The sequence below is a fragment of the Drosophila sechellia genome, chromosome 3R (assembly GCF_004382195.2).
Source record: "Drosophila sechellia strain sech25 chromosome 3R, ASM438219v1, whole genome shotgun sequence".
NCBI lineage: Eukaryota > Metazoa > Arthropoda > Insecta > Diptera > Drosophilidae > Drosophila > Drosophila sechellia.
In genome coordinates this window covers 20,572,734-20,588,520 of record NC_045952.1, presented here as the reverse complement: position 1 = coordinate 20,588,520, position 15,787 = coordinate 20,572,734, and the positions used below count along the sequence as shown (strand labels likewise).

Here is a 15,787-nt window from a genome sequence, read left to right as displayed (position 1 = left end):
TAAGTATCTGGTTGCAATTGTTAGACGGTGCTTAATTTAATATTCATATTCGATTTTTCTTATATTCTGCAATGTGTGAACGGAAAGCCTCCTGTGCTGATAATGATGATAAATGCAAACGATAAACGAATGGTTTAACTAAAATATTTTCCATTTTATTAATAAACGTTTAATTCGTAAATATATTGTATATATCTGGTTTGTTTTTGCGTTTAAAACATAATAAGTAAATAATAAAGATAACGAAAATTATAAACTTAAACTTAGTTATGTGTGTGTTGTGTAATATAATAACAATTATGCACGCCTTATTAAACAGAAATTTTGCCTTTGCTGTTGTAAATATTAATTTAAGGTTTACAATGTTTACAATATTTATTACATTTACTCGTGTGTAAATCAAATTAAGCGAAATTGTAATATGTTTATAAATTACTTATCAAATAAAACATATTTATTTTGGATTTCATTTTCAACGCAGAACAAATTAGTTTCACATTTTTCTTGCAGTTTTAAGTTTTTCTTCACTTTTCTGTTTCTTTTTAAAATCTCTGCTTTTTTGTGTTATTTTTTTTTAGCTTTATTGCTAATACATTTTGCTGTACTTATGGGCTATTGCTAATAATAATGCGAATTCTTTTTATTTGCTTATTGGCTTTTGTTTTCCACTAAAAAATCGTTCTTTCTTTTTGAATTTTGTAGCAATTATGTAATGCAAAAAAAAATGTTTTTTTCTGCTGTATTTTCTTTATTAAAGTTTACCGGAAGTCTAATTTTATGAATTGTACTTACATCAGTTTGTTTGTTTGTTGTAAAAATAATGAAAAATATGCTCAAAACTTTTGCCTGGCTAAGATTTTGGTAGTTTTCGCTTTTTTTTACGCCAATTGCTTATAACTATTGAAGTTGTTGGTTTTACGGATTGATTGATTGATTAATTATGAATATTATTTTCTAGGGCTATTGTTGTTGTTGTTGTTGTAACTGTAACTGTGTGGAGCTGTGGTTGTTGTTGTTGTGTTTATAAGTTAATAATTGAAATAAAAATTGGTTTTGTTCATTATATTTTTCTTCCCATTATTAACATAATGGGTTTTTGCCTTTGCAGTTCGATTTGTTGCTGCTTCTTTTTTCCGATTCGCGATTGACGATTTCCTGTTTCCGGTTCTGAGTTTGTATCTGATTCTATTGCTTGGCTATGATCGATCCTAATTAAGTGGCTATTGTATCGTATCGGTTATGTGGCTAAGAATACAAATCTGTTTTGAAGAAACGTTTCTGTGTGTGTCTGTGTCTGGGCATCTTGTTTAAAGTTAATTGCTGTGGCTATTTCTATTTACTTGTGGCTATTTAAGTTCTGTAGTTAGAGTAGTACTATTGTTTAATAAAATTGTGGTTGCTGCTGTTGTTGTTGGTTGTTGTTGGTTGTATTTGTGGATAGAAAAAAGAAAAGTACAATCGACTTTAGGCTGCTTGGATTTTATCTGAGCTTTGGACATGTCTTATGTCCACGTTTTGAATTAATTAGTTTCATGTAATTAAGTTCATATTATTTATTTTTTTTTTTGGCTTTTAATCAATTTTTGTTTCAATTATTTTTGGGCTATTGTTGTGGCTATTTTGTGGTTGTTATCACGTCTGGGCTATTGTTTCTTAGCAATTTTCGCTTGTGATCTTTGCTGATCTTGAGTTGTTGCGTTCGCTCAAGTTGAACTTAGGTGAAAAGTTTTGAGTTTTCTTTTTCTGGCTTGTGATTGTGATGTCTCGAACTGAGCATGTAAATGAGAATGTGGAGAATTTCAATTTTTTGGACTGAAGCGTGCGCATAATAATGAAAAAAACCTAGGCGTAGAGTCTAATTGCTATTTTAAAGAGTTATGTGCACTTAAAATGATTTTTGATTTTCGATCCATACGGTAGACATATGCGTTATTCATCCTTCTTGGCATCGGCAAAGAAAGCTTGTAAATTATATTAATCTTTAATGTTAATATATTTGTTGTTGGTTGCTTGGTTTTGTTTGAAACAATTGCACTATAGTTCAAATGATGTTGCCCATTTAAGAAGTCAATTAAAATAGGGAGTAATAATTCTAGTAATAATAAAAAAAGAGGAGAATACCATAAAAATGTCGTCTAATATGTACAAACCATAAATCGAGTCTAACAACGCGCTAAATAGTTTTTAGTCCGTATAATAATAGAATAATAACTATAGTTACATATGTCTAGAAAATATTTGAAAGTAGAAGTTGATTGTTTTATGTGAAGAAATTTTGATTTGCCTACTATTAGGTCATAATTAATAATAATTATTTAAATCGTAATCATTTTATGCGCTTAACTAAACCGAAAAATAAACTCTAATTATATATATGTATATGCACTTATATTCAGCAAATTTTGATTCGCATTGAACAAATTAGATTTTATACACAAATATGAGCAATTTCATGAAGCACGCTAGAAACCCTCAATATTTTTCGCTCTCAAACCATTTAAAACAATTCTATATTACGAATATATCAATTTTTTAGCTGGTTTTTCCTTCTCGCCATCATCGTTTTTTTTATACAAATATTAACTATTATGTTGTAGTAAAACAAAGAATAAGTAATGTATGGGTAATCAATCTTGTTTCTCTCCGAAAAATAAAACACGTACCTGAGCGTTTTCGCCTGTCCACCTAGAAATCAAAAAGGGGGCGCAACCACGCCCCCCCACGACCAGGTGCACAAGCAAAAATTCTATACAATTCAACATTCTCAAGCTGTCACTCAATTACACTCGATTGGTTTGTTTTGTTTTTGTGTTTCGAACTACCACTAGTTTGACATATTGACTTTCGACTTCCTTTCTGCAGTTATGAACTTCCGTTAAGGTTTTAATCGCTGCTGATCCCAAATTTGGTTTTCAGATTTTGGATCCGATTATCCTATCAATATGAAATAGGGCCTACGTGCGTTTCAGTTCTCCATGGGCAAGGGAATGCTAGTATTCTATTGCCCGTGTTGTGGGTTATGAAACGCACTGTACTTTGCTGTCTTGGTTTTTCTTGTAAATGGTTCTTGTCATAATCAGTTGCCTTGGAATTTGTAGCTAAACTTGCTTCGAAATATTCTCATTTTTTTAACATGTTTGTGTTTTTGTTTATAACGTTTGTTTCTTAAATTTGCTTATTTAAACCGTATAATTGCACTTTATCTTGTTTATTATTTTATGTTTGATTTTCATTCTTTTTACATCAATATTTTCGTTTTTCATTTTTTTAGCGTTGCGAAATTGTATTTATAATTTTCCTTTGTATAATTTTGCATTATAAAAGACTTTGCATTTTTTTCCATTTAATTTTGACTTGAACTGGTAAACATTATTCCAAAATATATACAACTATATATGTTCTGAACAGTACCATCGATCTTGTCTTCTGCTTACTGATTCCTATTCTCAGTATTCAGCATTCAGTTTTCAATTTTCAGTTTTTTTTTTCAGTGATGTGTGCCGTAGCTTAAGAAATTCTCTTGGCCAAATGCAGTGGTCGATTTTCGCGGTCAACTGCATTTTGGCCATTAGCTTGTGCTTGGTTTAGTTTCGTTTTATCCGATCTGTCTACAATTTCTTTACATGGGTGTGTGTTTCTTTATCCATTGGTTTTGTCTTTTCGCATATGCTTAGCCAACGTTATTTCAGAAAATGCTCTTCAAAATTTTGGATTATTAATCACAGATAGTGTGTCTAATATATATGTATGTATATAATAAATATGTATGTATACTTCAAATATAATTAAATTAGCAATAAATACTTTTTGATTTATTTCCATCCATTCTTTATCTACTCCCGCCTATTTTCCCTTCCATTTTTTTCCATTTTTCATATAATAAACATTTTGAATTCCTTTAGGTTCGCAGAACTCTCCGCTATTATACCAAAATTCATAATTGTATTAAATTTTTTTTTACATTTTTAAGCCTTAACTTTTAATTTTGTTACCTTTGATTTTGATTCTAAACCACAACATTTATGCACATCAAATGTAATTTGGGAGATTAGCCAATAAATACTTTTTTATCCAGCGCATCGTGGAAATGATAAATATATTAAATGCCTTTAAATGATTTCAATATAATTATTAAACGCATTTCGCTTGCTATTTTCCACAATTTTCCTTGCCATACCTTTGACTGTTTCTTGTATTATAATTCGCTAAATATTTTCAAATATTTCCGACAATTTTCCTCATCTCATCTTCATTTAAATATATTGTATATCGTTTTTGTATGGTTTTTTTTTTCTTTCGACACTTACTAGCTAGCACACAAAATATGTTTTTAGGTACATTTATATAATTTTTCATCTATTTTCATTTACGCAGACATTTAGTTAGTAGTTGTTTACCCATAGATAGAATTTCAAAGTCAAACGAAATGTAGATACGTCGAAAGGAGGGCCAAAGATTTGGATTGGGGGGGTTTAACTGTGTAAATATGTTTTGCTCTTCTGTAAAAGAGTGTGTAGAGTGTATAAGTACATTTAAATATATTTAGTTGCTCAAAATGATCATGTGTTTGGTTTGAGGTATACGCGTAGTGATGAAGACACACACATACATAAATATACAAATATATATCATATGGTATATAGTAATAAAAAGTCTTTATATATTTAATCTTTCTTACTTTTGGTGGTTAGGCGACTGTACATGAAATGTGTGTTCTCAAAATTTGTTTTGTTTTTTATTTCTTTTTACTTTTAAGCCGAAATTTTGAAATTTTGTTTTCAAATTTCCGTTTTAAAGCCTAAACACAGATATATATATTTTTGTAATTTTTTCTTTTATTTTTTAACACCGAAACACTTTAATTTTGATTACTATATTTGAATATGTGTGAAATTTTTTTCGAATGAAAATAATTTTGAATGTTTTGGGGTGTAATATTTTGTATTCTTAGGTTTTTGAATTTTTCAAAATAAAAATGTAATTTGGGACTGATATTCGAAAATTGTTTGCTTTTTACTCTGCGTTTGCGTTTCATTTGAATTATTATTTTGTGTGCTTTGTCTCGCTTTGCTTACTAATTTATTTAATTTGTAAATGTGAAGGCAGCTTTGTTTATTGATTTCCGTTTTGTATTTTCATCTTTTGAAATCATAAAAAATGTTGAATTTTTTGGATAATTTTGTTTTGGTTTTTGATTGTTGTTTTTCGGTTTATATTTTTGAATTTTGCTATTTCATTGTTTCATTTCTTTGTATTGTAGAGTCTTGTATTATTATTGCTTGTTTTGCTGTTTGTTGTTGTTATTGATCGGATATTGCTGTTGTTGTTGCTAGTGGTCTCTTTGCTGTAGTTATTGTTGTTGTAGTTGCTGTTGTTGGCTATACTCATTGTGTCTATGTCGAGGACAACTGCCTGGCCATTTTTTTGGTTTTGGCCCTGTTTGAGCTGCGGCTCTAGAAATTTGCGAAAGAAAACTACATGTATTATGGAACATAAGAGTATCTTATGGAATGTGCGAAAATCGCAGCTCGAGGGCCAGAAACCTGGCCAAAACAGAAGTCGATTAAGTTGTTGGCTTGTAAGTGCTATATATTTCTGCTATATATATTTTCCCATTGGACTGTTTTATTTACTGTTCAGTAAAAAATATGCTCAACACAAAAATGCGATTCGAAACGAGATGCAAAATGAAAATGGTTCTTGGTTTTTGCTCAGTATTCGTTTTTTTCTTTTTTTGTTTTTTTTTTTGGTCTTAAGGTTTTAGATTTGTTTTGTTGTTAGCTTTTAAGAAAGTTTGTACAAGAGAATGCCTATTTGTCGATTGTCAAAACGAAACAAAAATATACATCGTACACTCCGGGGCACAAATGTATGTTTCTTTACTTGCTATTTTTGTTTTTTTTTTTGTTTGTTGTTGTTTATGATTTCCTGTGGTTTTGTTTTTCCCCTATGCAGTTGATTACACATTTAACTAAGAGCTAGCGCACATTTACCACGCACATCGGTCAGCTGGCTGGCATAAATTATTATATATGTATATATATATATAATTCTATATAGTGATTTGTATGGTACTATCAAAAAACGTGGCTTAATTTGGTGTTCCCCCTTCCCTCCGCCTAGAAGCTGTAGTAGTGGGCGGCCAGCGGTGGCCAGGCGAACGCTGGATTCGAGGCCATCGGCTGCTCCTATAACTGATCCGCCTGGTCCGCCTGCTCGGCCTTGATCTGGGCCAGCTTCTCGTGCAGTATGGATGTGGTGTGGTGTCCAGGACTGTGGTGTCCGGTGGCCGCCTCCGATTCGCACTTGATGTGACTGCTGCTGCTGCTGCCGCCATTGAGATCCATCATTTTATGGTTTTGCTGGCCGCCACTTTCGCCGCTCTTCAAACTGCTGGCATCCGTTTCGGAGTCATCCCGCGACGTCATCCGGCTGCTCCTGCCGTTCCCATTGGTCTGGCCATTGCCGCCGCCGCCGCTCTTGTTCTTGTTGTGCGCCAAATCGCTGTTGTTGTTGTTGATGTGGCTGGCCGAGTGCTCCTCATCGCTGCTGCCGCCGCTGTCGGCGCTCAGGCGCTCCCGCTTGATGTCCGCATAGTTGCCCATGGGACTGCCCGACCGCTTCACGCTCTCCCCGCTGGTGGCGGCGTAGTCATTGTTCCGATGGTTGGTGAACGGCAAGGGGGTCTTCTTCACCAGCAGCTGATCGAGCAGGGCGTGTCCATGGCCATGCCCGTGCCCATGCCCGTTGCCATTGCTGCCGTTGCTGCCATTACCCGCCGCACTGCCGTTGCCCTCGCTCGCCAGCAGCGTCTTCCTGATGATGCCATCGTACACGTTCTCCACCATGTCCTGGGGACTCTTCAACAGGCCGTGGTGATTGGAGGCCTGGGGATTCCGCATCGCCTCCGTGATGCGATTGAAGTCCAGGCCGTAGGCATTCGTGGCGTTCGTCTGGGGCCAGAACATGTTCGGCTGAAAGGACAACTGCTGTGGACCCGCCTCGAAGAGGGGCAGTTTCAGGCCGTTGGGCGTGGCAGCGGCCGCTGCTGCTGCTGCTGCCGCCGCCGCCGCAGCCGCCTGGTTGTTTTGGTTCTTAAGGGCATTGCTCAGCTTGGAGCCACCATGTGGTCCCGCCTTCAGTTTGTCCAGCTGCAGCTTGTTGGCTGGTCCGGTCAGGCCGACGAGATCGGGCTGCGGCTTGGGCTCCCGCTTGCGCGGTCGCATCAGGTGACGCTCCTTGACCTTGTACTCCAGCGTGGAATGCGGTACGCCGTAGTAGCTGCCCGCCCGATGAACCGACATTTCACCTCTCTGCACCGCCTTGACCGCCTCCACCAAACTGTCGCGGTCGTAGTTGCGATACTTGCCCCTTTTTGGTCGCGTTCCCTTGCCCAATGCGTCCTGGGCGCTTAGCTGCTGCTGCTGTTGCTGGTGGGTCAGGTGGTGAGCCGGATGGTGCTGTTGGGACAGCAGATTGGGCGAGGCTCCGAACCGTGAGGTGTCCGTTCCGCCAATGATCTTGGCCACCGAAATGCTCGGCTTCTTGTATCCCAGCGAGGAGGAGCCGCCATTGTTGCTGCTGCAATCGCTAACATTCCCGTTCCTGAGACTCTCCTGGGCACTCTGCTCGTTGATCTGCCGCTGGATATTGCTGGCCATCATCTTCTGTATGCTGGACGAGGATGAGGTCAGCAAACTGTTGCCGGCGGAGTAGCCACCTTGGGCCACGGCCGCGGCCAGCATGGGCGATGCGGAATGCGGGCTGCGATTGCTGCCGTTCCGATGGCTGTTGCTGCTGTGGTTGCTGTTGTTGCTGATGCTGAGGCTGTTGTTGTTGTTCAGCGTATGGTGGTGACCACCTACCAGTCCGCTCGGCGACAGGCTGCTGCTGCTGGCCGGACCGCTGACCTTGAAGGACGGAATCTTCAGTATGGGATCCTCGCTGGCATCGTTCGGATCCAAAGAGGAGTTCGTTTCCGGAGTCTCCGACTTGGGCAGGCGATGCCGGTAGGCGGCTACATGCTGCTGCTGCTGTTGATGGTGTTGCTGATGCTGCTGCTGTTGCAGCAGCAGCGAGGCATTACCATTGCTGTTCTCCTGACTGGCGGACAGCAGATTCAGCAGTCCCTCGTTCATCATGCCACCAGTGTTGGCCACCAGCAGACCCTTGATCAAGTCGCCCACCGTTTGCGTCTCATCCAGCTTGGGCATTGCTCCGATGCCAGCTGCCAGCATCAGAGTGTGCAGCAGGACATTGGCATCCAGCGGAATGGATGGCGGAGCGCCCTGATTGGCACTGGCATTGCCGCAGGCCGGATGTCGCCCCATTTTCGGTGATCCACGATCCAGATCCTCGCCCAGATCGCTGCCATTGTGCTCGGACAGGTGGCTCAGTTTGCGCAGTTGTGCCCTTGCAAACTCTGCCGGATACGCCGGTGTCGACGCATTGCTGTCCACTTCCGCCTCAGCATCATCGTTGGAGTCCTCGAGCTCGTCGCCATCATGATCCTGATCCTGGTCCTGGTGTTTCATCTTGAACAGCCGGTTGTCCAGAATGGAGCGCTGCTCGTGGTGCTGGCTAGCCGATTTCCGGGCATCCAGCTTGTTGGCCACCACATCCTGCAGGGCCCGGCTCAGATCCTCTTCACTGTACGCCCTTCTTCCCGATGACGTGGGCGTGGCACAGGCTCTGCAAGGGATAACGAAATAAATTGTGTTGTAAGTGTCAATCCAAAAGTTTCTAAGTAGCGCAACCTTCTATATATACTTTTAATGATATATAATTAATAAATACTATTATCTTTTATTATTGCTTATCTACCCACTGGTGATATTTCGTAATATCTGTTAAAGCTCATGATGATTGGTTTATTGCAAGTTCGTAAACGTCATATTCTGCTTTACAAGCACTCAGGTGTTGTGATAAGATTGTATATTTCTGTCAATTCGTTTCGGATTTCCCCCTAAAATATACGACGAAGCCACCTTCCTTCCACATACAACCACCCAAACTCGCCCGCCAAAAAAGTCAGCAAGTCAATCAACTTTTTATCTCCCGGCAATTTTCGTCAGTGGGTTTCGGTCTTCGAGGGTAATATTTTTTGGCAGCACCATCAAAGAACTTGACAGCCACTTCCCATTTTGGCTTAGTAGAAAGCACTCCTTTTTTCGGCACACACTCACATCCTTACTAACACAGGGACACAGGCACTCGAGAGGACTGACAATGAGTGCTTCTTAAATGTCTGCATCAGGCGAGGAGGAAAAGACGACACTGGTGTCAAAGGCAAAGCCAAGGATGCTGTACAATCTTTTCTTCTTTTTTTTATTCCCCCATTTCGGTGGCCATTCATTTCCTTTTTTTTTTTTTGGGGAAAGACAAAAGATGACAAGTCGGCGGGGGAGTGGCGATCGGTGTGGTCTGGAGTTTGGGACCAAATATGTTTTTGAAGTTCATTAGACGAATACCAAAAAACACAAAAAAATCACACGAAAGGAGACATTCTCCCGAAAAAGAAAAAAGCGTAAACATTTTTCACTTAATTCCAACGCGAGCGTGAGTCCAAGCGCATTTCCTTCTGCTCCCACTAACTCATTAGGAAGAGGCAACTTTTGTTTTCCGACAGCAACAACAAGGGTGCGCTGCGCGAAAATTATGGTTCATATGCTAGGAAAGACTTTGTACACCTTTTTATTGTGTGTAGTATGAACTTTCGGTATTTAGAATACCAAACAATTTCTATTTACAAAAAGTTTCAGCAAAAATCATATTTTGAAACTATATTTAATAATTAAATTTATTAACTATAGGGTTTATTATATTTATAAAACTTAATGAGATTTTTTAAAATTAATTTTTATGATTATAATATATTTTTTTCTATGTTTGGTTCTTATGATAATGGAAAATAATATTTTAAAAATATATAAAAATAATTTTCCACTTTAAACAAACCATAGGATATTCTAAGAATTAAAATTGATAAATTTTAAAAATATTAAAAAAAAAGAAAAGTGTATATTTTGGCTCTTCTAAAATCCCTTGGCAAGCTGTAATTTTTTGCGAGTGGCGAAGCTGCACGAAATATTTCTTTTCTTTATGCCCAACAAGAAACGAGACGAGCTCGAGACCCTTTCTTGCCTTCCCTCTTTTTTTTCGTGGGCGGCTGGGGACATTGCACCGCCAGGGCAGGGGCGTGGCAGGGGGAGGAGGGGCCAAAAAGAGGGCGGTATGGGCGGTGGTGGAACGCACAGCTTCTTTGGCGCCCTTCGCTGAGGGCTGTGTGGCACAACAGGAGGCGGCCATGGCAAAAGTTGATGGCAAAGTCATAGCAACTTTTTCACTTTTTACCGCCAACCCAACGCCAACCCAACCCCCCTCCCGGCCCTACGCCCATTTGTTTCGGAGTCCTTGCGCGTCTGGAAAATGTCTGAAAATTGTGCAGACAACACACAAAAAAAAATAGAACCAGAGAAGAAGAAAAATGCAGGCTAGAGAAGAACAAGAAAAGCGGCAGCAGGTGGCAGTGAATGTTAAACTGTATGATAGCTGATGGTTTTTTATTTTTGGTAAGGAGATGGAGGGGAATGGCGGGGGGATGGTGGAAAGTGGGCGGGTTAAAAGGGGGCGGCTGACCGTAAGTGGATTGGGCTGTGGGCGGTGGCATCATCATTAATGGCGACAGTTTTTCGCATTTTTGCTCATTTTGCATATACAAAATAATTTACCAAAAAAAGAGAAGAGGAAAGGCGAAAAAAATTTGCATAATTGCGCACAACCAAAAAAAAAGAGGGGAAGGTGGGGTGGAGGGCTTGGGCGTGGGGATTCCCCACACAAAAACGCAAAAAGGATGGCGCGCGCGAAAAATAAATGAAAAATGTCATTTCAATGTCGTTTGGATTTTTTCGTTGGTGTCGTTTACCTTTTGGCTGCACTTCAATTGCAATTTGCCAATGCAACAGCCGTCGCTGCTGCAGTCGACGTCGCAGTCGCAGTCAGCGTCGGACGTTGCTGCTGCTGCAGTTGCAGCTGCATTTGTTGTACAACATGCATGCATTTGTTGCCGCCTTTGTTGTTTTTGCCTTGTGCTCTGCACACGCATGTGGAGAGCATTCATTTGCACCCGAAAAAAATGCAGCAAAAAAGCGGGGATCCCCAAACCCCATTTGCCATGCACTTTTTTGTTGCCTCTTTTCCGTTGGCGTTGCAATTTTTCTGACATTTTGTTTTAATTTGTGGCAGCGCCAGCAAAAGGGTTGATTTCTTTTTTTAAATTTCACCGGTGTGTGTGCGTGTGTGGCGCTCTTTTTTTTCGCATTTGTTGTTGCTGCAATTTTGACGCAACTGAAATGCAATTTTTTTCTCCGTTGTTGTTATGTGCATATTGCATTTTTGTCGGTTCATCCCACACCTTTTGTTGGTTTTCGGCCATACGTACATAAGTTAACATAAAAAGCAACCGCCCACTTAACACAACCCCCGCAAATGTTGGCTATAACTTTCGGTTTATTCGGCAAAGAGAGTCCTTTTTTGTCCGGCTTTAACAACCATTATATTTGGCTAGGTAATTGTGAAAACACGTTAATTGCGGTGTGATTCCAAGGCACTGGTCAAGCTCATTGTCAGTTGAAATTGAGGCGGAAAATAAAAGGCAGGTGTCGGTTTCAAATATAAATTATGTCAACTGAAATGTGCAATTTATATTCAGTTATATCTGAGCTATAAAAAGGTTCTTCTACTAGACATTATATTATTTTTTGAATTTATTTGTAGCTTTCAATTCCATCAAGCTAAACAAATATATAAAAAATTTATTTTTTTTAAAACTTTAATAAAAAAAATGCACTTAATTTTTTTGGTGCAGATCCGAAAGGAATTGCATGGTTTTCTGAAAGGAGATTGCGCCAAAAACTATGCAACACTTTTCTTTAAAGCCTGGACTACATATAGCGAATTTAAGTTGGGATTGCATTATCTTAAGTATTTTTCGTAAGAATTTAAATTCTATATTCAGCCATATATATAGTAAGCAATAGCAGATTGAATTTTTGGCGTTTTTTAGCCGTTTTTAATGTTTTTAGTCTCTCGATTTGGTTGCGTGTTTGGTGGCCGCGAAAAATGTGCCAGGGACGTAGGTGAAACGGGGGAAGGGGGGATTTGCATTTCGCTGGGGCAATGGAATGTGGGGTTAATGGTTAATGGGCGGCGGGGGAAGAGAAAGACGGGGGTGGCGGTAGGGGCGGGAAAGCAGGAAGCCGCTGCCGTTGGCTCCGACGGGCGCACAATGCCGTCAACTGTCCCCCGTTCCAAGCTGGCATTTTTTTGTGCACGAAACGAGTGTGTTTGTGTGTGTGTGTTGACAACGTCGAATGCAATTTTGTTAAAAATGCATTAAGTGCATGAGTGTGTGTGTGTGTGGGTATGAATGCAATTGCATGTTTGTTTTTGTTGCCAATGCAGTCCGCCCCACAGCGCCTACACTTGATGCGTGCGCAGCGAACCCACCACCCCCTCCTGCCAAGCCTACACCACCCACCCCCCTGCCACACACACATACACACACGTGTGCATACATCAACCCATACAAGAGCCGAGCCCCATACACACGCACACAAACACACACATTCATTGCAGTTGCATTTTTTCGGAAGATATGCACTCATTTTTTTCCGACGCTGATGTCGACGTCGACGTCGCTGCAGCTGCATTTTTGTATGCACTTACTTCGTTTTTGCTTCTATCCCGCTCACTCACGCATATGACGGCAATCAGGCGGGTTAAAAAAAGGGGTTTAAAGGACCTTGTAATACCCTGTTTAGCCAAAACAAATACGTAACTATTAATCAACTGATTAAATTGGAATGTGCATACTTGTTAGGAAAATGATAGGGATTCTGAATACCCTGTATCTACTACAATTATTAAGCTATGTATATGTGTTCTACTTAAGTTTCTGTATTAGAAACAAAATCTGTGTGCTATCATTTCACTATTATTACATTTGTATGACATGATCTTTAGGCTTGTAAGGTCAAAGGTGTTTATAGTTAATGGGTATAGAACGATCGGTTATTCCCCATTTGCCGCACCATCCAACACTTATTGAAATGACAAAAATATGGCAAAAAATGGGTAAATGAGAGTGGCGATGGAAAAGAGCAGGGAAAATAAAATAATGAAACCAAGGGAGATCCATGAAAGCGTTAAAAAATTGCTGCCCTGCAACAATAACAATCGGAATGGCCAGTGCACGCATTAGCCTTTTGTTGCTGTTGTTCTTGTTGTACCTTATATATTTCGCTCGTTTTTTTTGCACTTTTTATTGCTGTGTGCATTTTTTGGGGCCAAATGAAGCCGACTGCGCTGCCGGCGTCAGCGTCGTCGTCGTCGTCACTCTTTGCCAGTTATTACGTTCGCAATCTCTCTCGGGTACTTTTTTTTCGGTGTTTCGGTGCGTGGGGAGAATTTTTCGTAAACGAAAAATAATGAATATATACCCAGCGACAATCCCCGCTAACCGCCCACTCCCCCCTCCTGCGACCCATCTATAAACCGCCGAAAGTGCATAGAAAAAAGTAGCAAAGAAGAAAGACCAAAAGTACGAAAAACACTGACACTCATACACAGAGAGAAATATTCGAGAAAATGTTTGTTTAAATGTTTAGTTTCCTTGTGTTTGTTACTAGACATTTAACCATGTCAATATTTTATTGCCTGTTTACATATTTTTTTTTTGTTAAATGAAATGATTTTGATCTTAAATCTACAATGTACATTGCGATTTTTTAGGATTATATGGATTTATTAATTGAGTAATTATTTTCTCGACTATGTATATTTCCAGTGCTGACACACACACATTGAACACACACACACACATAGAGAAAGTAAAACGCAGCTTGCAAAAAAAAAGCGATCGATATGATGCACTCATTTTTGTCTGCTGCGCTTGGCGACGTCGACGTCGCTGCCTCAGCTGCAGCTTCTGCTGCTTCGAGGAGCGACGCCGTCTCATCATCCTCGCCAGGAGCAGCCGGAAAAAAATCTGTAATAATAAACGCTTGACGAAAAAAGGAAAAACTCCGAAAATTGCAGCGTCAGTGGCTTTTGTGCTTCAAGTGGTTTGATGGTCTGAGTGGGCGGTTGGCTGGGGGTGGAGTGGATGCTTTCTGGCTTGGTGGGGGTGACTTGGGTCTCGGTCATCTGCTTGTCCCCCATTGATGAACTGAACACTTTGTTCGATCGCTTTCTAATGTCCTTTACTACATAGTATATTAGGCAGAATCAATAAAGTCCTTAAATCACTAGAGAGCCCACCAAATATATGACTTTTTATATCACATTAATTATACAAATATAAACATAAAATTGATAATAACTTGTTGGAAAAATCTCTTACGAATCGAAAGGTTTTCGCTTGGGGTTTCCCAACTTTTCTTCGTTTCCTTTCCTTGGTTACATCTGACTTGCCATGTTCCTATCGCTCCTGTTTTACACATCCTCTAACCCCCTTGAGTATTCATGGTTTTTTGTACATTTTTTGACACATCCTTCTTAGGGTTTTTGTGTGTTTTCTTTTTTTTTTATTTTTATTTTGTGTTACAATTAAAATAGGTGTACGAGATGGTGCATGGCGACGATGGCGGCTGCTAACAAACACTTGGCCATGCTTTAGACAATAGACGAGGACTCGTGCTTTGCGGCTCAAGTGGCAGCCGCCATCGTTGCCACAGTCGCCGGTGCATCAGCAGGAGCAGCGAGGAGAATGAACCGAAGCAGCCCAAGCCGGGCCAAAACCATAACCAGAACCGCAAACAACGAAAAATGCCACCGAAAAAAGTAATGACAAAAATTGCTGGGAAGTGCTGCGAAATTATGCACACGCTCTGTCGTCTGAAGTGCACACCTACCTACCTATACACCTAAGCCCAAAGTAATAATAAAAGGTGCTGCTCAACATTTTAGAGTAATTAAAAATATGGCAGGTAGCAAAAAAACGAAAAAGCGAATTGAAAAAAAGATTGCGGAGCCGCTGAAGGAGTTAAGATGCAGCCACACAAAACGGAATACATAAATCCAGCATTCTTCTTTCTCCCAACGCATATAATCTTACTCTTTTTATTTTTTATATTTTTTTTGGAGATTTCATGCAAATTTATGCAGCCCACCTGCCTTACGCTGGTAATTAAGCGTGGCTGCAACGGGGCGTATGTGTAATTTTCGGCATCGTTTCATAAACCACACTCACTCACACACACGCATGGGCAGTGGTATAATTGCACAATTTTTTGTACATAGGCTCACAACAATAAAGCTTCAGCTGCCACAGCATCGCCATTTGCGCCTGTGTGTGTGTGTGTGTGAGTCGGTGTGCGGGTGTGTGAGTGGGGCTGCCCCGTTAAGTATGCTACAGTAAGTGCAGTGTCAGAGGCGGCAGGGCAGCGCCCAAAGTGCAATTATCTCATGTATTGTCTGGCACACGATTCGGTGTTTTTTCCAGTTTTTTTTTGGTTAGTGTTACCCTACGATGATTTTGAGGTAATTTAATTTTTCTGATTCATTTTGCTTAGCGAAAGATAATGTTGAGAAAAATAAGAATATTTAGGCTTTAAAAAATGCTGCTTCCCAAAAAATAAATGAAATTAACTTTGAAATTATATGATACATATCCAAAAACTAGCCTGTGAAAAAGAGTATTGCACATTCGATTACCGCCCAACAAATTGCATAATTTCCACCTTTTTTCTCTTTTGGGTATTACATGAAATTCCTTTTTTGTATGTAC

The 15,787-nt window shown here is 39.8% G+C and overlaps 1 protein-coding gene across 1 annotated transcript in view; it reads right to left on the bottom strand.

Moving 5' to 3' along the window:
* Positions 1–567: 567 nt before the first annotated feature.
* LOC6607361 overlaps positions 568–15,787 on the bottom strand; it is a 62,438-nt gene continuing 47,218 nt past the window's right edge. Inside the window, exon 6 of the mRNA XM_032723036.1 lies at positions 568–8,691. Coding sequence (XP_032578927.1) covers positions 6,189–8,691 — 2,503 coding nt within the window. The 3' untranslated portion in view covers positions 568–6,188. The remainder of the gene's footprint in view (positions 8,692–15,787) is intronic.